The 22,479-nt window shown below is 47.6% G+C and overlaps 2 protein-coding genes across 8 annotated transcripts in view; one reads left to right on the top strand and one right to left on the bottom strand.

Annotated features, from left to right (window-relative positions):
• Nucleotides 1–6,619, top strand: part of Plcg1 (phospholipase C, gamma 1) — a gene marked incomplete at its 5' end in the record, with an annotated part of 36,364 nt that extends 29,745 nt beyond the window's left edge. Inside the window, 11 exon segments of the mRNA XM_005392520.2 lie at nucleotides 144–240; nucleotides 500–569; nucleotides 1,125–1,282; nucleotides 2,679–2,775; nucleotides 2,923–3,147; nucleotides 3,239–3,387; nucleotides 4,336–4,450; nucleotides 4,567–4,728; nucleotides 4,834–4,922; nucleotides 5,015–5,199; nucleotides 5,388–6,619. Coding sequence (XP_005392577.2) covers nucleotides 144–240; nucleotides 500–569; nucleotides 1,125–1,282; nucleotides 2,679–2,775; nucleotides 2,923–3,147; nucleotides 3,239–3,387; nucleotides 4,336–4,450; nucleotides 4,567–4,728; nucleotides 4,834–4,922; nucleotides 5,015–5,199; nucleotides 5,388–5,430 — 1,390 coding nt within the window.
• Nucleotides 6,620–8,876: 2,257 nt separating this feature from the next.
• Zhx3 (zinc fingers and homeoboxes 3) overlaps nucleotides 8,877–22,479 on the bottom strand; it is a 152,516-nt gene continuing 138,913 nt past the window's right edge. For 6 of the 7 annotated variants that reach the window (XM_005392514.2, XM_005392512.2, XM_013518283.1 and 3 more), the window contains one exon: nucleotides 8,877–15,504. In XM_005392514.2, the coding sequence (XP_005392571.2) occupies nucleotides 15,494–15,504 (11 nt within the window). In that variant the 3' untranslated portion in view covers nucleotides 8,877–15,493. The remainder of the gene's footprint in view (nucleotides 15,505–22,479) is intronic. The other variant, XR_001235582.1, reaches the window with a different exon arrangement.

Raw genomic sequence — 22,479 nt, 5'->3', positions numbered from 1 at the left:
GGATCTGTAGTATGGTGGTAGGCCAGTAGTGCTTGTACTTAGAGGGCTTCCACCATAAACTTGGTGGAGGATCTGTTAAGGATACCTTAACTGGGGTGGGAATTTGGGATGGTTGCTGGGGTCAGCACCTGTGGTTCCCACAGGTGGCGAGGCGACTACGGTGGGAAGAAGCAGCTGTGGTTCCCGTCAAACTATGTGGAAGAGATGGGCAACCCAGCAGCCCTGGAACCTGAGAGAGAGGTGAGTCCAGAGCTGTGGGGTTTCCCTGTCTCCAGGTTCTCCACACATTATCCTCTGACAGTTCTAGGCCCACTTGCATGCACAAATACTTGTCACACTGAGCCAGTCACACGCTGCGTGTCTGCATGGTCTCCAGTAGACCCACGCAGCCCTTGGCTAGTTGCAGGTACACCCACAAGATGTATTGTCACTCACACAGAAACTCTTCACACGTACTCAGCAGCCATGCTGACCATCCTCTGGGCTTTGCTTCCCACAGCACCTGGATGAGAACAGCCCCTTGGGGGACTTGCTGCGGGGGGTCTTAGATGTGCCGGCCTGTCAGATTGGTGAGCCCCCGTGCCTTTCTCGTGCCCACTCATCCTTAGGGTCAAATTCCTTTTGTGGCTTTTCCTGCTCCCAGGAAGAAGCTCATGGCTTAACCCCCAAACACTGCCCTCACTCCAAACTGTACCCATACTCTGGATGCCCCTAATACCCTAGGCTCCCTCTCTCACCCCCATCTTGGACTCCTGCATGCTCACCTTATGCTGGGCACTAGAGTCAGTCAAAATTGGGAGAAAGCAAAGATGCCGATGAGGGCTGACAGCCACTGCCCTAGTGGGTTGGGCCACAGGTATGTGGCAGGATTGGAGATGGGGTGGGGTGGGAGATGTGGTCTGAGGAAGAGGCATGAGTCAGGCAGAGCAGGGTTGGAACACTGGTTCCCCCACAACTGGCAGTGACTTAATGTCTGAGTGGCAGCCTACTCCTCTATAAAATGGGCCTATACAGCAGTCTTCCCCTGTTTGGGTGCATGGTAAGGAGGAAGTAGGATGAGGCAGGTTTCATTTGAGTCAGTCTCCAGGTCATGGAGTCGCTCTTGTCTTCTGTTGCCCTTCTAGCTATCCGTCCAGAGGGGAAGAACAACCGGCTCTTCGTCTTCTCCATCAGCATGGTGTCAGTGGCCCAGTGGTCCTTGGATGTCGCAGCTGACTCACAGGAGGAGCTGCAGGACTGGGTGAAGAAGATCCGTGAAGTGGCCCAGACTGCAGATGCCAGGGTGAGAACCTACTAGTGTATGGATGGTGCTGGGAGGCTGAGGGGCTGGGTGGGAAGCATGTGGGCCTGTCAGGTAGCCAAGGCCTCCAGCTGTCAGTACCAGCCCCCTCCAAAGAGAGGACGGGCACTGCCTGTGCTGGCTATGCTATGGCCTCTGCCTTAAATAGAGACCCAGAGCAAACAGACACATGACCACCAAAGCATATGCTTTGGGGCTGTTGAATTAGATCCCATTGGTTATCTGAGTGAGTCTGCTTAGTGAGCATTTGGATACTCAGGCAGGAGCTGAGATAGGAGGAATGAAGTACTATAGAGCAGGGACAGGGCTGGATTCCTGAGACACAATCTGTGAGAGAGGTGAGCCCAGGAAGGGCAGGTAGAGCTGGGAGGTCCAGGGGAATAGTAGGGTTCTGATGTGTTAAGGGTTACAAAGGCACAGCCAGGTGTGATAAGAACTGGGAAGTGCCTGTTGGATTTCGTTCCGGTGATGCTGTGGTGTGGCTGGGTTGGCTGACAGTCGGTATAGCACACAGCCTGGCTGTGCATGAGAGGATGGGGACTGGGGTTTGACAGGTTGGGGGTAAGCATGGTTGGAAGGACAGTCCTTCTGGAGGAAAGAGGCCTTGCCCACTGAGCCTGGGGCACACAGAAATGTCCTGCAGTAAGGGGCTTTCCTCCAAGGCTGTCAGCCAATGCATTTGATGGGCACATCTGGGCAGCTTTGGAGACCAGGCACAGAAGCAGAGCAGGGTTGGGGTGCAGAGGATTCTGTCACGGGTGGGTAAGCTGCTGGAAAAGTAGGTGGCTGAAGGACCAGATCGTGGCTTAGCTGGAAAGGGAAGAAAATCGCCATGGAGGTGCCACCAAGACAAGAAAGCTGGGAACAAGTGGAGCTCCGTGAGAGAGGAAATGGGAAGGGTGTGTGTAGCTGAGATTGGGCATGCAGAGGAGGTGGTCATGTTGCCGTCGGGGAACTGAGGTGTGAGAATCGTCCTTAGGCACAGACAGAACTGAGGCAAGTGCCCAGTATAGTCTCAGGTAACCAGGAGTCTCAGGTGTTTTAGCCAGTGATGAGGCTGTGTTAGGAAAGATAAGAAGGTATCACTGGGGCATGGTCAACCCCTGGGTCCCTGAGAGGTCATTTGAGACACAGGTGGTGGTGAGGATTCACCCCCAAGAAGGTTGGAAGGCAAGTGTGTCCTCAGGGACAGAGGACAGTAGTCCTAGGCTGAGGCTACGACAGAGGAATTACTGTCTGGTGGGATCTGGAAGGTGCAGGGGAGGTTGAAAAAGGCCCCAGAGCACATGCAATGTGAGTGCGCCCAAGGCTGGCAGGGGCTTCCTTCCCCTGGGCAGGGCTCTAGCCTGGGACTACAAGGCCTTACGTGTATCACCAGCTCACTGAGGGCAAGATGATGGAACGGAGGAAGAAGATCGCACTGGAACTCTCTGAGCTTGTCGTCTACTGTCGGCCTGTTCCCTTCGATGAAGAGAGTAAGGGCTGTGGCAGGGGATGGTTGCTGGGAAATGGTGGGGTTCAGGCCCTCTTCATGGCTGGTGCAGGAGGAGGATGCTGGTCCCCCCAGCCCCCCGCACTGCCTGGGAAGCAGGCTCTATTAAATGTTCTCCCTGTTTGGCCAGAGATTGGCACAGAACGAGCCTGCTACCGAGACATGTCGTCCTTCCCGGAAACCAAGGCTGAGAAATATGTGAACAAGGCCAAAGGCAAGAAATTCCTCCAGTACAATCGGCTACAGCTCTCACGCATCTATCCCAAGGGGCAGCGGCTGGACTCTTCCAACTATGATCCTTTGCCCATGTGGATCTGTGGCAGTCAGCTTGTGGCCCTCAACTTCCAGACTCCAGGTTAGGCAGTCCCCTGTGGGCAGAGTGAGGAGGAAGGAGGAAGGGACCCCAGGGTAGCTGGGCTGCAATGCATGTAACCTGACTTTTGCAGACAAGCCTATGCAGATGAATCAGGCTCTCTTCATGGCTGGTGGGCACTGTGGCTATGTGCTGCAGCCAAGCACTATGCGAGATGAGGCCTTTGACCCTTTTGACAAGAGCAGCCTCCGTGGACTGGAGCCATGCGCCATCTGCATTGAGGTGGGTGGTACACATCTGTGGGCCTCAGGGTGGGAAAGGGGCTTCTCTTAGCTGGGAGATGTTTATGCTTAACTTGCCAAGACCGGACACTGTTCCAGGAGTCACAGCTGGGGGGCAGGTCAGCATAAAAGGGGCAGGGCACAGAGCCAATAGAAAGAGCACATTTTCTGAGTCTTGAATGGGGGAGGGAGCACCAGAGCTGATACTCTTTAGCTTGAGGAAGACAAAACGGTCCTGTGAGGTAAAAAGTCAGCTGGGTGGGGTGTGGCCCAGTGACAGACAGAGGCACCTGAGCTGTGGCCGCTTCTTAGCACCAAGGAGACAAGATGTCTATCTGGTAAGGCCATGCTTTGGAAAGCCACGGCCTTATAGGAGTAGGCTGGTTAGAGTAGCAGGGACAGACGGAGCTAGGACTGGTGGTGAGCCAAGTGCAGATCTGCAGGGACAAGCAAGAACTGGGCTTGCTTGAAAGTGACCAGCAACCTTCAGGTCCACAGAGTTCTCCCACCATTGGAAAAGTCATTGAGCTCCCCAGCATGTCCTAGTGAAAAGCTGTGACAAGGAACGCTTGGTACTGCGGGGAAGCGGGCAGTGTGGGGCTGTGAGCGGTCCTGAAAGTGAGATGGCATGGGGTGAGCTGGGCACATCCAGGAGGAGATTGCAGAACTACAAGTGAACATAACTGCTCCTTCTGAGAAGAGGTTTTTCCCAAGGGGGAGAAACTTAAAAGATGTCCATATTGAGACACATGCATTTAACGTGAAGTAGATTGCAAAATTCGTATTAAAATTTTGGCTAAAGCTCAAGCTTTTATGGCAGCAGCTACTGTAGGCCTCCTAGGCTCCAGCAGAGGGCGCACTGCCTCCACATTACATTTGCTGCCTAAGCCTCAGTCGTGGGAATGGAAGCAGCAAGACAGCCCGAGCCGTCTCTTTGCCTCCCTTACAGGTGCTGGGGGCCCGGCATCTGCCCAAGAATGGCCGCGGCATTGTGTGTCCCTTCGTGGAAATTGAGGTAGCTGGAGCAGAGTATGACAACACCAAACAGAAGACAGAGTTCGTGGGTAAGTGAGCTTTCCCTTGCACCATCCTCATCCTCCTGGCCGTGCTGAAGTCCTCTCCTCATAGTCACCCTATTCTCTTAGTGGTGGCCTGAACTCTTCTGCCCTTGCTTTCATAGTGGACAATGGACTGAACCCTGTGTGGCCGGCTAAGCCCTTCCACTTCCAAGTCAGTAACCCTGAGTTTGCCTTCCTCCGCTTTGTGGTGTATGAGGAAGACATGTTTAGTGACCAGAACTTTTTGGCTCAGGCCACTTTCCCAGTAAAAGGCCTGAAGACAGGTGAGGACTCTTCCTGGACACAGTGCCCCCTGAACTTGCTGCCAGGTAGGGTGGGCCCCTTGCTGGTGCCCTCTTGCGCTGAAGGCCAGGCTTGCCTTCTCCTAGGATATAGAGCAGTGCCTTTGAAGAACAACTACAGCGAAGACCTGGAGCTGGCCTCGCTGCTTGTCAAGATTGATGTCGTCCCTGCCAAGGTACATGTGGCAGGGGTGGGCAGAGAACAGGGCAACATCCTCCCAAGGTGCAGAGGATCCTTGACCTTTGTCTTCTTGCCCTTGTTGAGCAGGAGAACGGAGACCTCAGTCCCTTTGGTGGTACGTCCCTCCGGGAGCGGGGCTCAGACGCCTCTAGCCAGCTCTTTCATAGCCGGGTTCGGGAAGGCTCCTTTGAAGCCCGCTACCAGCAGCCATTTGAGGACTTCCGCATTTCCCAGGAGCATCTTGCAGACCATTTTGACATTCGGGAACGAAGGTGAGGAAGGTGGCATTGTGCAGCTTGGAAGAGGGGTGCTGGAGCAAGGGAGACTAACCTTGTGAGGTTAGATCCTGCTTTTCCAGTATCGTTCTGTTGCGTAGAAAAAGCTGTAATAGTGTGGCTTTGAGCTGTTCTGTTAGACTGCAAAGCCTTGCTGCCAGTAAGGACGCTTTCCTTCCATTCAGGACCCCAAGAAGGACTCGGGTCAATGGAGACAACCGCCTCTAGTTGTACCCCGTCTCGATGGAGAGCAGCAGGTGCTGCACGCCTCATGGAATGCCGTGAACTAGGTTCTTCAGAAGGTGCCTACTGTGGCAGCCTTCCTGGTCTCACAGCCTGGAGCCTGGATTCCAGTGGTGAATGCTAGACAAAACCAAGCCATTAATGAGATGTACTGTGTTGGGCCTCCAGGCCCAGCTCTGGGTGAAGGCAAAAACTGTACTGTGTCTCGCATTAAGCACACACATCTGGCCCTGACTTCTGGAAATGGATCCTTCCATCCTGTGGGGCCAGGAACAGGGCTGAAGCCCCTTGGAGAGAGAGGCTGCCTCAGCTGCAGCATAGGAGGCTTCAAGGAGCCATTCACATTCCTGAGAGTGGAGGAAGAGGAGGAGCCTTGCTGGGCCAAGGAAACAAAGTTTACATTGTCCTGTAGCTTTAAAAACACAGCTGGGCAGGGTGAGAGGGTAGATGCCTTGGTAGTTTGGCCCGGGAGACAGCAGAGTGATGTAGGGCCCATGTGGAGAAGGGCTCAGCCCTGCCCAAGGAGGAGGACACAGCACAAGGGCACATTGCCCATGGCTGGGAACACTACCCAGCCTGAAAGATACAGGGGATCGTGATAAAAATAGCAGTATTATTTTTCTTCTCAGTGGTATCCTAAGTTATTCACTCCTCCCGCTCCTCAGTGTCAAGAGGGAAACCTCCCGAGCAGAGCCCTGAACATGGCTGCCAGCTGTGCTGAGAGGGCTGAGTGTGCGACATCAGGGCAGCATCCGGTGGAGGAGTGGTGGGAAGAGAAGGAATGGCAGTGCCTGTCCCAGTGAGCTTTTTTGTTTTTAAGGCAGTGAAGACTCAGTATGTTCTCCCATAGGAATGAGAAGGGGATTAAAGAGTTGCCTGCCTCCTGAGTATGTGGAGCCAGGCAGTCAGGTGCTGAATGAAGCTGCTAGTTCAGTGCAGCTTCTCGCTAGTAGAAGGGTGCAGGGAAGGAAATGCAAAGTTGGAAAGGCAGCCCCCTCCTCTGGAGAGAGAGGCTGGGTGCAAGCCAGTGGGCACAAAGGTGCCTCATAGCATAGCCAGCATTCAGCACATGCAAACCCACTGCCCACGCTTGGGCTCAGGGTTGGCCATTTGCTAGTTCTGCTGCCCTCTTAAGATCTGACTGCCAAATAAATCATCTTCATGTCTTCTTTCCTTTAACGTGTATGTTTTTTAAGGGGCTCTGCCCTGGTGATTATGGGACAGCAGACAGTAGTGTGAAGTTTCCTGACTTTCTTAGGTCAAGTAGATCTTCCTCCTCTGGGCTAACAGGAGGTATGTGGCCATCCTCACTGCCACTTTGTCCTCCAAGGGTGTGGCTCAATGGAGTGCATCCTGCCTGGGAGCAGCGCACGCTGTCATAGGCAGCCAGCTTTGATGGTGAATCGGGAGCAACCAGAGGCCCTTCCTGGTTGCACAGAAACCTTCATTTTTAAAAAACAGCATTAAGATGTGCTGCCAGATACCACCCTTGTTTGCCTTTATAACTTACAACTGAACTCTCAGGCCCAGAAAACAGTTAGAGACCCCTCTCCCTTCCTGAAGCTGTGTTTGTCGCAGTCTGCTGGTGTAGAACAAAAATGATTGACCAAATATATAGAACAGTACATGCCCTGTGCTGAACTGGTTGTTGGGCTGGCCCATGTCAAATAGCGGCAGTGCTGTTTCTGGGCCTGAGACTTTGTTCCTGGGGCTTCACCACCCTCTTACAGAAAGGAGAGGGGTCCTTTCCCACACACAAGGAAGTTGTGGGTGAGAATTTATTGGGCTCTCAGGATCTCCATTTTCCTGCTCCAGATTCTTACGGTCCAGGGACAAAACATTCCTTATCAGGGAAAGAAGTCTGGGCTGGCACTTCAGGTAAGGCCTGGCTGCATGGCTGTACGATGCACACAGACTGTCCTCCCACACAACTTGGGCAGCACTGCCTTCCATCTTCTGGGTTATGGCTGCAGTCTGTCTTGGTAGCACATTTGAGCACCCCTTCCAGAGACTTCAAAAAATACCAGTACCCAGGTCCCTTGCGTGGGTCTTGTTCACAAGCTCCCCAGTACTTTGGTGCTGAGAGAAAGTGCTAAGGGTTGAGAAGCCCTGACTTTGACAGAGGAAACCAAAAGAGCGAGGTTGAAGAAGTCAGTGGTACCAGAAGCCTAGGCAAAGGGAAGTGCCCCTGTTCCTAGATGGCTGGCAGGCCAAAGGCAAGTAGATGAGTCAGAGTGGCAGAGCTTAACTTTCACCAGCTGTCACCCAGTGGACCATACACAAGGCACCGCCTACAGGGTCGGGGCATTAATGCCACTTACCTCAGGACTGAAAGCTGCCTGCAGGAATAAGGCAGGAGCGGTCTGTCCTCAGTTGAGGGAAGCCATTAAGTGGCCTGAGCAAAAAAAATGGAAGTGCCTCATGACCAGGTGCATCCTGAACTTCACCTGACCTGGGCCAGGGGCTAGAAACTCATTTGTCTTTCAGCTTGCCCATGTATCAGTTCTGCTGAAGGGGAAAAAAACCAAAAACAGTATCAGGTTATCCCAGCAAACTAGCTCTGTGTCACACCTACACGTCTTAAAAGAGCCAGGCCCTCTCTCACCCAGACAGTCATATTCTCCCTGGGTTGTCTCTTGATAATCCCCAGGGAACTTAGGCCCAAGGGTCAGTGTGAACCGTGTCAGTCTGTTTCCTACCTGGAAGCCACCCACCCCCATTGGCCGCTACTGCCAGTGCCACCCAAAGTACATCCAAAGTGGGATCGTATCTGAGTCTGTGTCTCCATGGGGCTCAGCTGATGGGCTCCTAGGTTTTACTCCAGTTTGGTCCACCTGCCAAGGATGTGGCTCTTCCGCACCATCAGCTGCTTTCCAGGTCCTGAGTTGGCCTCTAGAAAGGCCCTGGTATGTAGACGCTAACAGAATCAGTAACTTGATGTGTCTCTCTTCCCTAGGTAGTTTTATTTCAGGGGTCCCTTTTCTCTTGTGCCATGTGTCCTTAGGGCCACCCTAACCATCCAGTTGCCTTGACTCTTACAAGGTGTCTTCCAGGAGGCTGTGGTCCCCCGGAAGGCCCCTGGATCCCTACGCATACTGCCAACTCCTCCCGAGCAAATGACAAATCTGCTGCCAGCTCTTCTCACCGGAATAGAAAAAGAAGAAGCCTTGCCAATGTCTTCTCACCAGATGCCTCATGGCACCAGGTCTGACTCCATTTGCTTTTGTCTCGTACAGTTCCCAAACGGTTGTACTACTTTGACACAGAAGCTATTCCAGTGAGCTCAGCAATCAGGAAAGTGGTTGAGTGGGGAGAGACCACCTCACTTGTCCATCAGAGTTTATGGGCAGTGTGCCCACAGGATAAATCAACAGATCCCAAGAAACATTTTTTAACTTTTTCTGAGACCCCTTAGAAAATGAGTCAGCAGATGTGAAAGGTACATACATTTTTATTTAGGAACAATCAAAAGATTTGAAGTACCATTAAGGTCCATTTCAGACTGTACAAGCATTTGTCCCTTTTTCCCTCCCTTATTCAAATCCACAGATACAAAATCTAGGAAGTGTGCAATTTGCATCTTAGAAATAGCAGCATCCCCACAGGGGACCTTGTGAGGCCTGAAGACTCAGCCCAGAGAGGCCAGCCTCCACCTCCTGCCTCGGTATACCCACAGTCCACACCAAAGGAAAACTCCGTCTTTCTGTTTTAACATTCACACTGGGCAAAAAATTCCCATTCCACCTCGCCTGAATGACAGGTGCATGCCATCTTCTGTTTGGCCTCACACTTGATCACAGGAGGAGGTGGGACCCCTTACACAGTTCGGCTAAAGTTTAAGTTTGCATCTGACACGACAGTTGACCCTCACTTAGCACCAGGGTGATTACTTCTTCAGCTGTCCCCAAAGACAGGAAGTGCACCAGAAGCAAACTGCTCACGCCATTCCCCCTTTCAGTTCTTAGCAGTCTGGCCCTCAGGGAACAAAGGGGTTTGCATTAAGAATCAGAATGCAGAGGGGGACTTGAGGACCAGGAGTTAGGGCTTTGTCAGGAAGTCATCTGCAGGCCCTTGGCAACCTCCCTAACTTCCCCCACAGGCTATGTCAGTAAGACTCAATGTACGATACTCAGCAAGGAAGAGGAAAGTTGGCATTTTTTTTTTTTAAATAATTATGGTTCAGCCCTTCTGACCACTGCTGAACAAAGCAGCTTCTCAGAAGCTTGGTGAGAGCTTACCGCCCAGGAGTGAGCACTGCTCCCTAGCCCTTGCCCAAATTCACAGGGTCTGACCTGACTGACGGCTGGTGCCGTTCTTGCTCTAGCAACAATCGTGGGCTCCAATCTACCAAGCAAACTGCAAAGAGAGGGCTTTATGGGCAGGAACCAGGAATGAGTGACAAGGTCCCTTGCACAATGGGGCCATAATTGATATGCGTCTCTTCTGGGCAGCTCTGAACCATCGGTGTGTGCATGACTGTCCCATTGGATGGCACAGGACAGTCCTACTGGGTAGTACAAGCTGCCTGTGGGACACCCATGCGTGAACCATTGGTGGTTCAAGGTGGGAATGTGTTAAATACAAATTATGGGATTTATAGGCACTATGATGACTGATTTTTAGCCTCTTCACCATATTTCTGCTCTGGGGTTGACACTTGTGAAGGATCCACACTTGGAGCTTTCTATACTCAGGTGATTGAGCAACCTTTATCCTGGACACTTTACCTTTGACTCTAGTCACTGAGTAATTCTGAATCACCCATTTATCATGAAAGGGAACACAAGTTAAAAAGCATTAACCAAAAAAAGCTATTCATTAACACATGTAAGTGCCCACGTGTGCGTACAAGATTGCATACCATCCCCCGGCTGAAGAGGAACAACAGCAGGCAAGCACACAAGCCCCACTCAGGTGTCCTGTTGCCACCTTCCCACCTGCCCTCAGGACCAGCAGAAAGATGCTGCCAGTTCCTGCCAGAACAGTGGCTCTCTGCTCCTTCCTTGGCTCTGCCAGAGCTGTGCCAGAGCTGTGGAGCTGCATCAAGGACCAGGCTGCTCAAGGAATGGAGGGCAAAGACAGAAGTTATTCTCTGGCTCCCTGAAGTCCAGTGTACCAAAAGAATTTTTTAAAAACATGAAGTAGCTATTTGGCCCCCTGCCCTTGTCCACGTAGCCATCTGAGTCAGCTTAGTCTCATCCCTAGCCTCTAGGTTCCTGTCCTTGTCCCAGACCTCAGGGCAGACCCTGGGCTAAAAAGGACCTCTTCCATGTCAATGCTCCAGTCTAGTGAAGAAGAACTAGGTCCTTTTCAAAGAAGAGATCGGGTTGACAGGCAGGACAGAATGGCTGACTATTGTAGACAAGTGACTTCAAGACGGAAGACCCCAAAGCAGGCTTTCTTTCCTTTTTAGGGCCACATGCTCTATAGAAACAAGCTCCTCTCACTTAACCAGGTGCAAATGCAGGGTTAGCTCTAAGAATGCATGGGTTTGCTGTCCCTGCATTCGCACACATGGGTTTGCTGTCCCTGCATTCACACACACCCCACACAGGGAGCACACAGGCGCCAGCAGAAATGGATTTAATCTGAGGTCTGTCAGTTCCAGCTAGACTTTAAGTTGGGCTAGGTAGCAAGCCAAAACTGGTCAGACAAAACCAAAACTGGTCTTTCTGTTCACAAGGTCCCCATAGCCTGGGGTTTCATGGTTCAATGTGACCCCAGCTGCTTATATTGGCCACAGTAAGCCACACAGTAAGTACCCTGGTTTGAAGCTTTGCTTAGGGAGGGAACGTGAACTCCGAGAAAGCCTTGACCTCCACCACTGCGACTGTACATCAGCGCCCTGCAGAGACAGTGCTGTCTGTCAGAACACAGAAGACATCCTCTCAGGAGGATGTCTTCCATGAGCGTGAAGACATCCTCCTGAGTTCAGAAAGGAAAGGCTGGGGAGGCCTGTTTTCAGGGAAAGGGAGAGAAAAAAGCTGGGTCAAGAGACCCTTGAGGGATCTCTGCATTGGGCCAGAAGAACCAGGCCCAGACCTAGGGAGACTGCTGGCTTTGGCCAGGAAGTGCTGGCTATGCTGATCTTCATGTGTCCCAAGGGCTTTCCTCCTCCAGCATGCAGCAGCCGTACAGATGGATGTGATGCCTGAAAACTCTAAGCTTAATGTAAAAGTACATGAACAAAGCTGAGTCAAACTAACGGACTTCCCAGAGTAAACAGCAAGGAACATGAGCAAAGTGGGCAGTCGGTGAAGCCTAAACTCCAGCTTTCCAAGTGCGGTTTTCTTCTGGGTTCTCTTCCTGTACAGTGCCTTTATCCACTTGGACTGTGATTTCTGAGCTAACAAGAGCTGCTTCAATTCAGGAATTTTAGTCCACAAAGACTACAAAAATAGGAGCAAGAGGGTCCAAGATGGGAACAGCTAAGTAGGGAGCAGAGGGAGAGAATGTGGCAGAAACCTGAGCACCCAACCAGAAAGGCCGCCTCCATTCTCTGGGGAAGGCAGCTTGGGGACTGATGTCCTAGAGCTGGAAAAACGGGGGTGGGGCACAGGACCGAACAAGATAAAACCTACAGGAACCACATCTCAGCCCAGAGGCCACACTGGAGCTTCCCTGTGGGAACAAGACCGAGCACAGGTGGAAGCCCTCAAGGTACCACCCAGCACTGCCCAGCTCTCCCCTTTCACTTCCAGAGCACAGGGTGCAGGGCCCCGGGCTGAGGTGCTTTGGTCCACCTAAACAGCTGCTGTCACTCTGCCAAGAGAAAGCTCTAAGTGAGCCACCACCAAATCTCACAGTGGTGGTGAGCTATCAAGCTAGGGCGTTCGTTTTCAGGAAGTCAAGACTTGAAAATGATTTTCCTCCTCCCAAAATCAAAAAGGTCCTCTACAGTCAAAAATTAAAACAAGTAATCAAAATATGCAAAGTTTATGTATCATGATTTCAAATTTCCTTTATCAGAGAGTGATCTGGTTGAGGCAGTAAGATCACCATTAAGTTCAAGACCAGTCTGAACTACATATCGAGTTCAAGGCCAGTCTGAACTACATAGCAAGACCCTGTCTCAAGAAGAAAAAAAAGCGATCTGGTTTCACTTGTTAGAACTGAATATATATAACCCTATGTAAAAAACAAAGTTAAATCAAACTGCTACAATAGGCCACAAGAAACATCAGTCCAAGGGCATAGAGAGAAAAGGGAAAGTACTTGTCACTTATAAAATAGGCTTTTTCCTTGAGAGATGAACCCCACCCCACCTTTCTCACATCTGCAGCCCACAGACAGCTTTTTAATGAAGATGCTAACACCTAGTTTAACCCTTTAGCAGTATGTCCTGTGATGGGCCACAGACCTGGCTGCTGTCATCCCATAGCCCCTACCGCCACTGTCAGTGTGTTTCTGATCTCTGGCTCGTGTAGGCATGTCTCTGCCTGGCACACTGTACCCAGGGCTTGGCACTCAAAGCCCTAGGTCCCTACTCAATGACCACCTCCTTTAGTGTCACCTTTGCTCATCTTACTTTTCCCAACATAAGGTTCAAACCACACTTTCTCAGTACCCTCTAAGAGCACAGGAAGAAGCAGAGTCTGTCCGTCTGCTGGGCTCTTATCTGGGCCATCTTGCCATTTATGGGACAGCCCTGGCTGCTGAGCAGGGCCAACATCTGAGAAAAACACACTGTGACTGACATCATTATAACTTCCAACTAAAAGACAACCTGGTGCCCAAGGTCGGGGCACTCTCTGCTCTGTATGAACTTGTCCACCATGTGACTTATTTTTTCTGTTTTGGTCTATGGGTGTAGATTAAAGTTCAACACAAATAGCCAGGAAAACCATCTCAACAGACACAACTATTCAGCCAGTGCATGCAGGGCTCTGGAGAGGACACTAGCAAGGATCTGGGGGTGAGGCACGGGGCAGCTTCTCAGATTCTTGGAGACGGTTTTGTGCTAGGCCACCACAGCCGTCCAAGGCACCAGCTTTCCCTGTCACACGGGCCACTGCCCCCAGTACCCACATGCCACGAAGTTCCTCAAGCGCACACGTCATGTGCACATTTTACAAATTATCAGATGAGCACTTTTACTGTATATATGTAGATATATAAATTAGACTGCGTGTACATAAATATTGAAGGAAAAATTCCAGGTGTCTGTTCTCTGAAGGAAGGCACTCGCTCTCCATTCTTGGCAATTCCTCAAAGGCTTTTAGAACCAAATAGCTTCAATCTCCAAATGGAAAGAATACAAAAATAGGCTGCAAAACTTGCCAAGTACTCACGAGTTCCCAATTTGAGACAAGTAAGAGGTGGTCCCCACTGGGACATGGAGGGCAAGAAAAGCGACTCGAGAAGAACAACAGTGCAAGGGCTTTTGTTTTCCAAAGAAAGCTCTCTCCTGGAAAGCAGAAGGTGCTGCCACCATGGTCGTCCTTGACGCGCCAGCCAGGTGGCCTGGCTGTTCCAGTTCTCTGGTAGGGAAAGGAGGAACAACAATGCCTAGAACACATTAGTTTTCCTGCCCAAAACCCTTGCCCCACTCTGCGTCTCCTGGTGCTTCACCCTGCCCCAGGTCTGCGAGTGAGCCCTTGAGGTCCTAGTACCTGTGCCTGGTGCTTTGGGAAGCAGGATGTTTCTAAGAGCTGATGCCAGAGGTAAGAGGTCCTTAGCCAGCCCCACCTCCATATCAACTGCTGTCAGAGTGGCCAGTGCTGGGGAAATAGGAGAATTACCATTTAGTACAACTCTGTAAGCACATTTTCCATCATTTCAAAGGCACCTTTTCCTGTGGTTTTTCTCAATTCAAAGAAGGACATGAAATAAAAGAGTTCTTGTTTCCCAGTTTAGCAATATAAACACAGAATTTAAAAACATCCTCCCAAGGACCTGTCCAGTGATGCCCGGCACCACTGGGGCGTGCACCCAACACACTGGCCGGGCCCTGGTGTGCAGCTGGGTCACTCGGGGGATTCTCCCAGGAACCACCCACCGCAGGTCTTTGTGCTCAAGATTACCAGCTCTGATAATTCCAAACAGTCCCGAATCCCTTCAGCCTCACTCACTGCTGAGCCAGCGTGTTCTTCCTCCCAGCCAGCAGGAGGCTTTGCAGTGCATGAGGAGAAAGGTCTCCGAGCCCTGGCCAGGGCTCGGGGATGTGCGTACACCTTCACTTCGGCCCCGCCCCCATGCCTTCTTCCATTTTCCACTCACTTAAAAGTATCCAGATTAAAGGAAAAAAGAAAGTCAAGTGGGCACACAGATCGGTATGTTAGGCTTAACAACAAATGTTTCCCTAGTTAATCTAAAAACCAAAAACGTATGGTCCAAGATTCAAACTCTCATGAAAAAGAAATATAGTAACAACCGAAGAAGGGTGAGCATCCGACACTAATCTCAGCTGGGCCATTTTCTGAACGGATCAGCCCACAAGCAAGGCAAGCTGGGCATGAAATGTGGCTGGTCACTGCGTAAGGAGGCAGAAATCTCTTTAAAACACTGCTGCCTGCAGAAGGACAAAGTGGAGGTGCAGCGGCCGGGACGCAGTTGTGTGTGTGCCTCACCCCTTGGCTGCCTGTGGAAGGTGAGGGCGCCCACCGCCCCAGCACTCTCCGGAGAACAGACACGAAGCATTTTCAGAGATGATGTGAGCAATATATTCCTTTGCTAACCAAAGCTTCTATATAGTGAAAGTGTTTGTAACCTGTTTTATTGAATGTAGATAGGCAGATGTATATGTTAAAAACTTGATTCTGTGTCTACAAATATGCAATCTGGACTACTTTATCCCCGGAAGGCAAAGGGAAGGCCCTACACTGTGCAAGGGCTGACGACGCCCCCTGCTCGCCACTTGCTTGGTGGGGCAGGCCCAGGGTGAAGATGGCAGAACTGGCTCCAGGCTGTCAGTGAGACTCCAGAGGCTCTTCCGGGTGCCCAGGGGCTGGCCATGGGAACCACATGTGGCAGCAGAGGTGGATTTGGCTCTTCCACATGGCAGGCAGCGTTCTAGATTGGCCGGTTCTTCATAGTAATTGGGTCAAATTCAGTCTGTTTCTGAGGAGAAAACACATTCCTGTCACTCTATGGCAGCTGCAGCTTGTATATCCCCATGCCAGCCTGGTCTTCACTACGCCAAGGCATTGTCCCTGGCTTTGGAGACTTCTTAACTCCACGAGCAGTGCCTTCCTATCAGCCACTCCATCTCCGGCCTGAGGGAAGGTGAAAAAGTGTGTGGCTCAGGACAGGACACTAGGTCAGACAGGCCTTCTGACTCTCCATGGGACTGTGGGCAAATTCCAGACCTAGCAGCTGGGACAGCAGCGTGGCCTCTCCAGGTCCACCATCCCTGGCTTCTCAGCCCAGTACCCCAGGCTGCCGCCGCCACCTCCGGAGTCCTGCCTTCTCCCTCCGGGTTCCCTGGAACACATCACTCTAATATAGAGGCTGGGTCTAGTTCTACTCATGTCTTCATTTATAACTCATAGGCCTAAAAATTAAAGTCAGTGAGGCTTATTAAAGAAGTCCAGCTGGGGATATAGCTCAGTGGCATAAGCGCTTGCCTGGCAAGCCTGAGGTTATGAGTTCGATTCCCAGTACCAAAAATAAATAAATAGATAGATAGATAGATAAGTGAATGAATGAATGAATGAAGTCCATTATCCACGATGCATAAGGTAAGGCCCTTGCATGGAGGCTGGCTGAGAAATGTGATAAACCAGATGTGGATAAACAGACGAGCCTCAGAAGACGATGCCACCATGGCATGGCCACGCTGCTTCTCCTGCTCCCCAACAAAAGATACCAACATTTCACTGTCGGATTTAGTAGCTGAAGGGAGCCCATGCTTATGACTCAGACCCACTCACTGTATTAAGTACATTCACATGTTATGAAACTACTGCATCGTCCTAAACAGCAATTTTACACCTATCAGACAGCAGCCCCCACTCACTTCCTTCTTCAAACCCTGGTGTCCTGTATTCTGCTATTTCCATAAATGTGCCTGTTCCAGATACTTCATATATGCACAGTCATGCAATATTGGTCCTTTGTGTCCGGCTTATGTCACTTAGCATAATGTTTTCAAGGCCCATTCTCACAGAATGCATTTGACTTCATTCCTTTTATGGTTGAATAATATTCACTGTATATATATAAATATATATATATACACACACACACATGCTATGCATTTTGCTTATTCATCTCTCAATGGACACTAGGAGAACTTTTGGATCTTAAAGATTGTATACAAATATTTGAATTTCTCTTTCAAATCCTTTTGGGTATATACCTATGAGTCAAATTGCTAGATTAAATAATTCAACTCCTTGAAGAACTGCCAAATTGCCTTCCAAAATTTTATACCACCACAAGCAAATTTCTCTACATTCTTACTAGTGCATGTCATCTTGTGTGTGCACATGTGTGTGCCATAGCTGTCTTAAGTATGAACTTGAGTTTCATCCTGATTTTATTTATTTTTGGGGGGGACAGGGTCCTGCTGTATATTCAAGGCTGATCTTGAACTCATCATGTGGCCCAGTCTGGCCTCAAGTTTACAGAGATCATCCTGCCTCAGCCTCTGAGTTCCGAGACTACAGGTGTGTGCCACCACGCCTGGCTCTCATTGTGGTTTTGACTTACATTTCCCTAATGACAAAGATGATCATCTTTTCATGTGCTTATTGTCCATTTATATATTTAGAGAAATGTCTACATAAAATATTTACTCAATTTTAATTGTCTGTTGCTGAGTTGCACAAGTCCTACATATATTCTAAATATGTCTTATCAAATATATGATGTTCAGATATTTGTCCTATTCTGTTGGTTGTCTTTTCACCATTTAGAGTATCCTTTGATATACAAAAATTTCAAAATTTTGATGTAGTCCAATTTATCTATTTTTTCTTCTCTTCCCTATGCTTTTGCTATCAGACTTAAGAAATCATTGCCTAATCCAAGATCTGGAAGGTTTCCACTTGTATTTACTTTTAAATGGATTGCAGTGTTTTTCAAGTTCTCTAATTCCTTGTTGATTTTCTTCTCTTTTTTTGAGACAGGTTCTTATTATGTAGTTCAGGCTGGGCTTGAATTCACAGTGCTCTTCCTGCCTCAGCCTTCCAAGTGCTGGGATTACAGGGATGTGTCACAATACCTGGCTGATCGTCTGTGTTTTATATCCATTATTAAATGCAGAGTATTAAAGTCTCCAACTATTTCTGTTTACTTCTCCCTTTACTTATGTTAACTTTTGCTTCATATATTTTAGGGCTCTGCTAGGTATACAAACGTTAGCTCTATCTTCTCATAGTAGTAAGCCTTTTATCAATATATAATATCCTTGGCTGGGGATTTAGCTCAGCGGCACAGTACCTGCCTGGCAAGCGCAAGGTCGTGAGTTCAATTCCCAGAAGAAAAACAAACAAACAAAAAAGAGTATATAATATCCTTCCTTGTTTTTTAGCCTTCCTTGGTTAAAGCCTATTTTGTCTGATGATAATACAGCCACCTCAGCTGTCTTTTGGTTACTTTTTGTGCAGCACATCTTTTTACATCCTTCTACTTTCGATCTCTTTGTGTTCTTATATTCAAAGTGAGTTTCTTGTAGGCAGCATATAGATGAATCCTTTCTTTTCACTCCAAACTGATAATCTTTGTCTGTAATAGAACTTATCCATACAGGTAGAAAAACTATGAGGAATTTACTCCTGTCATTTAGCTATTTGGTTTTTGTATGTCTTCCACGTTTCTGACCGCTTAATTCCGCCATTACTGCCTTTCTTAATATTTATTTGATTGTTGAAACAACATACTGAGAGATAAAATAGGTAAAGCTTTTGAAGACATAGGCATAGGCAAGGACTTTCTGAACAGAATCCTCAATGCATAAGAGATCTTAGCATCAAGAATCAACAAATGAGATCATAGCAAATCAAAAAGCTTCTGTACTGCAAAGGAAACAAGCAACAGAGTAAAGAGACAGCCTGCAGAAGTGGGAAAAATTTTGCTAGCTATTCCTCAGAGAGAAGGCCAATATCTAGAATATACACCAAACTCAAAAAAATCAGACCTCCTAAAAGAAAAGACTCAACCAGAAAATGGGCAACTGAAATGAATAAATGAAAAAATATTCAACATCTCCAGCCACAGAAATGCAAATTAAAACAACACTGAGATTCCATCTTACTCCAGAAAGAATAGCTATCATTAAAAAATCAAATAATAAATTTTGACAGGGCTGCAGGAAAAAAAGAACCCTTTTACATTGTTGATGGGAATGTAAACTAATACAACCATAATACAAATCAATATGGAGATTCCTCAAAAACCTAAAAGTATAAATTACATTTGACCCAGCTATTGTCCTCTAGATATCATCTTCAAAGGGTTAGAGACATCATACTGCAGTGGTACAGGCATACGCATTTCATAGCAGCACAAATCATAACAGTTAAATCTTAGAAGTAGCCTATAGGTCATCAACAGATGAATGAAGAAAGAAATGTAGTATTTACACTCAATGGAGCACCACCCTGCCATAAAGGAGAAAGGAGTTATCTGTAGGAAAATGGATGCACGTTAAGTGATATAAATCAAACACACAAGCTTAAATATTGCATGGCTCCTCTTATATGAGAAATACAAGATATAAGCAAAGAGCAAAATAAAAATAGTAGTAAAAAGAGAGGCAGATCTCTTGCAAAAGGGAAGGGGACCAAGAAATGGAGGGTGGAGTCGGGAGGGGAGAAAAGGAGGTGAGAATTAAGATGTGTTACATACATATACCAACTCCCAAAAGGAATGTAATCATTATGTACTCCAAACATTTACTATTAAAATTTTTTTTTAAATATCTTATTGCTTACAATGTACCAGATTTGATTCCCTTCTATCTATCTATCTATCTCTTTTTTTGGGGGGGCGCATTTTCCGGTTCCAGGAATTGAACTCATGACCTTGTGCTTGCCAGGCAGGCACTGTGCCACTGAGCTAAATCCCCAGCCCCTATCTATCTATCTATCTATCTATCTATCTATCTATCTATCACATATAGTAGTTATTTTCCTTGTGGTTAACTTGGGGATTATAATTAATATCTTAAATTTAAAACAATCTATTCTAATACCAATTTAATTTCGGTACTATACAAACTCTGTTCCTATATATATCTCCCTTTTTGTTACTGCTTTGTTATCAACACAGCTTACATCTTACTACACTGTATACCACTAGCATAGACTTATAATTTTTAATGCGATTTATCTCACAAACTACATTGGAAAAAGAGAAAGTTACAAATAAGATGCAATGATAGTGGCTTTTCTATTTACCTATAAATTTATTAGTGTTACTGTTTTATTATGACTTCAAAATTACTGTTATCTTTTTGTTTCAGTTTGAAGAACTCTTGTTAGCACTTTTAGTAGGGGAAGTTTACTGGTAGTAAACTCCTGTAGCTTCTGTTCATCTGAAAATGCCTTAACTTCTCTTTCATCTTTGAAGGACAGTTTTGTCAGATAAAGAAACTTCGGTTAGTAGATTTTTGGGGTTTTTTTGGTTCTTTCAGGACCTCAGATATATCTTTCCACTGCTTTCAGGCCTCCAAGGTTTCCTTTATTTTATTTATTTGTTTATTTTTTGTTTGTTTTTTTCCAGTACCAGGAATTGCACTCACAACCTTGCACTTTCCAGGCAGGCACTGTGACGCTGAGCTAAATCCCCAGCCCCTGGCCTCCAAGGTTTCTGATGAACGATCAACTATTGAGCTTACTGAAGCTCCCTTATATGTGATGAGCTACTTTACTACTGTAATGATGAGCTACTTTACTACAATTCAAAATTATCTCTTTGTCTCTGGGTTTTGACAATTTTAATATGAGTCTTAGTGGATCTCTTTGAATTTATTCTGGTTGATGTTCACTGAGCTTCTTGGGTTTGTACATTCATGTACTTCATAAGATTTGAAAAGTTTTCTGCCTTTTCTTTTTCTTTTTTGGTGTTGAAGTTTGAACCCAAGACCTTCACACTGAGCTATATCTCCAACCCCTTGTTATATTTTAATTTTAAACAGAGTCTCACTAAGTTGTTAAATTGCCCAGGCAAGGCTTGAACTTGCAGTCCTCCTCCTTCAGCCTCTGAGAGTGCTGGGATTATAGGCATGTGCCACCAACCTTAGCTCATTTTAAAATATTCTTTATGACCCTTTCTCACAAATCTCTTAGGCTCTGTTCATTTTCCTTTATTTTTTTCTGATCATTTGGCTAACTTCAATCATCTTAAAATCATAGATCCTTTCTTCTCCCTGCTCAAATTTGTTGCTGTACATTTTTCATTTTCATAACTGTACTTACTAGCTCTAGAGTTTTATTCCATTTTATAATTTGTCTTACTGATATTCTCCATTCCCTCATGTATAGTTGCCCTGATTTCCTTTAGATCTTTGTTGACAGGTTCCTTTAGCTCACTGAACGTATTTAAGACAGTTGATTTAACATCTCTGACTGCCTCAAGTCTGTCAAATTCCTTTTTTTCCTTTTTTCCTTTCTTTGCTTTGTAATTTTTTGTTGAGACATTCTGAGTACTATGTGTGGTGACTCAAAACCTAATTATCTCAGCCTCCAGCTTTGCTAATTTTTGCTTGTGGAGAGTTTTGCGCCTTTCTGAACTGTTTTTGCCAAGTGTGCATTACTTGTGCTGGGGGGCGGGGGTCACTGACGTTTCTACCTGTGGTCTCTTTGGTAACCTAAGATTTCCTTCAATGTCTGGCTCACCAAAGGCGGGGGTGGGTACATTTTTCTCAAGGGCACTATCTCTTTAAATCCCCTGTGGCTAGGAAATTGTTTCAGCCCATGGAGGCTGGAATAGTAATAGCCTCTCTGCTGGCTCCTCAGTGAAGAAATACAGTGCTCAGCAATCAAAACACAAAACTCTGACTTTTGGAAGACAAAGTCATTATTGCCCAGCCTGGCAACAAAAAGCCACAGCAGGAGCCTGGGCCACAGTCACCACGGATGCCAGCTGCAGGGATGAGGGAGGTGAGGATGTTATGTGAAACACAGACTATCACCAGGATGTGCAAGCTGCTCCCATCCAGCTCCTCTATGTGTTGCAAATGTTCAACTAGACTCCAGACTTCCAAAAATATCTGGTTCAGACCGTTTATGTCAGCTCAGTGGGGGTTCTGATGGAGGAGCGGTATTCTCTGCTCTACCATCTTCTCTGATATCACTCTCTCCAGGGCAGCATTTTTGTTTTGTGTTTTTGAGACAGCGTCTTGCTACCAGTACGTAGTTCAGGCTGGCCTTGAACTCACTTGGTAGCCCACGCTGTCTTTGAACTCTCAGCAACCCTCCTGCTTGAGCCTCCCAAGTGCTGGGATTTACAGGCATGTGCCACTATATTCGGTTCCAAGTCAGCTTTTTAACAGAACTTATTCAAATATCTTCATTTCTTTTGAGCATGGCACCTGGCTTACTGGCAGACAAAAGGAATATAAAGCTGTGTACTTAGACCAACTTGGACAAAGCCTTCCAAAGAGGAGAGACAACCTGCTTTGCAATGAAAAACCTCAAATCAACCATAGGCAAGCTCCTTCTTGCCCTGCTCCAACTCCAGAATATCTCATCAGCCCTGTTAGGAAGCAGTCCGAGAGGCTGGCACTAAGAGGAGGAGCGGATCTTTCTTCCTCCAGTCTTTCCTCAGTGAGAACAGGCTGGAATTGAAGATACAAGCAAAGAGCTTGCAGCTCTGGGTTCACTTTATCTCCTAACAGTGACTTGGGGTCCACCAGGTGTTTGCTCTGTTTGCTTTACCGAGTCAGGTTTTCCTTTAGTATGTGAACATTAAAAGAACATTGCTTTCTGCAAATGCTAAACAGATAGAAAACATAGCAGCCCTTGCCCCAATATAAGCAGACATGGAAGTCTCCTTTTCCTTAAACGAGTCAGCATACCAACAGCGTAACTGTGCTTCAAAATTGTATTCTAATGCATTTAAAATATTCAGAGGAAGAAAAATAATTTC

Source organism: Chinchilla lanigera, unplaced genomic scaffold, assembly GCF_000276665.1.
Source record: "Chinchilla lanigera isolate Chin_1 unplaced genomic scaffold, ChiLan1.0 scaffold00044, whole genome shotgun sequence".
NCBI lineage: Eukaryota > Metazoa > Chordata > Mammalia > Rodentia > Chinchillidae > Chinchilla > Chinchilla lanigera.
This window is presented reverse-complemented; position numbering and strand designations above follow the sequence as displayed.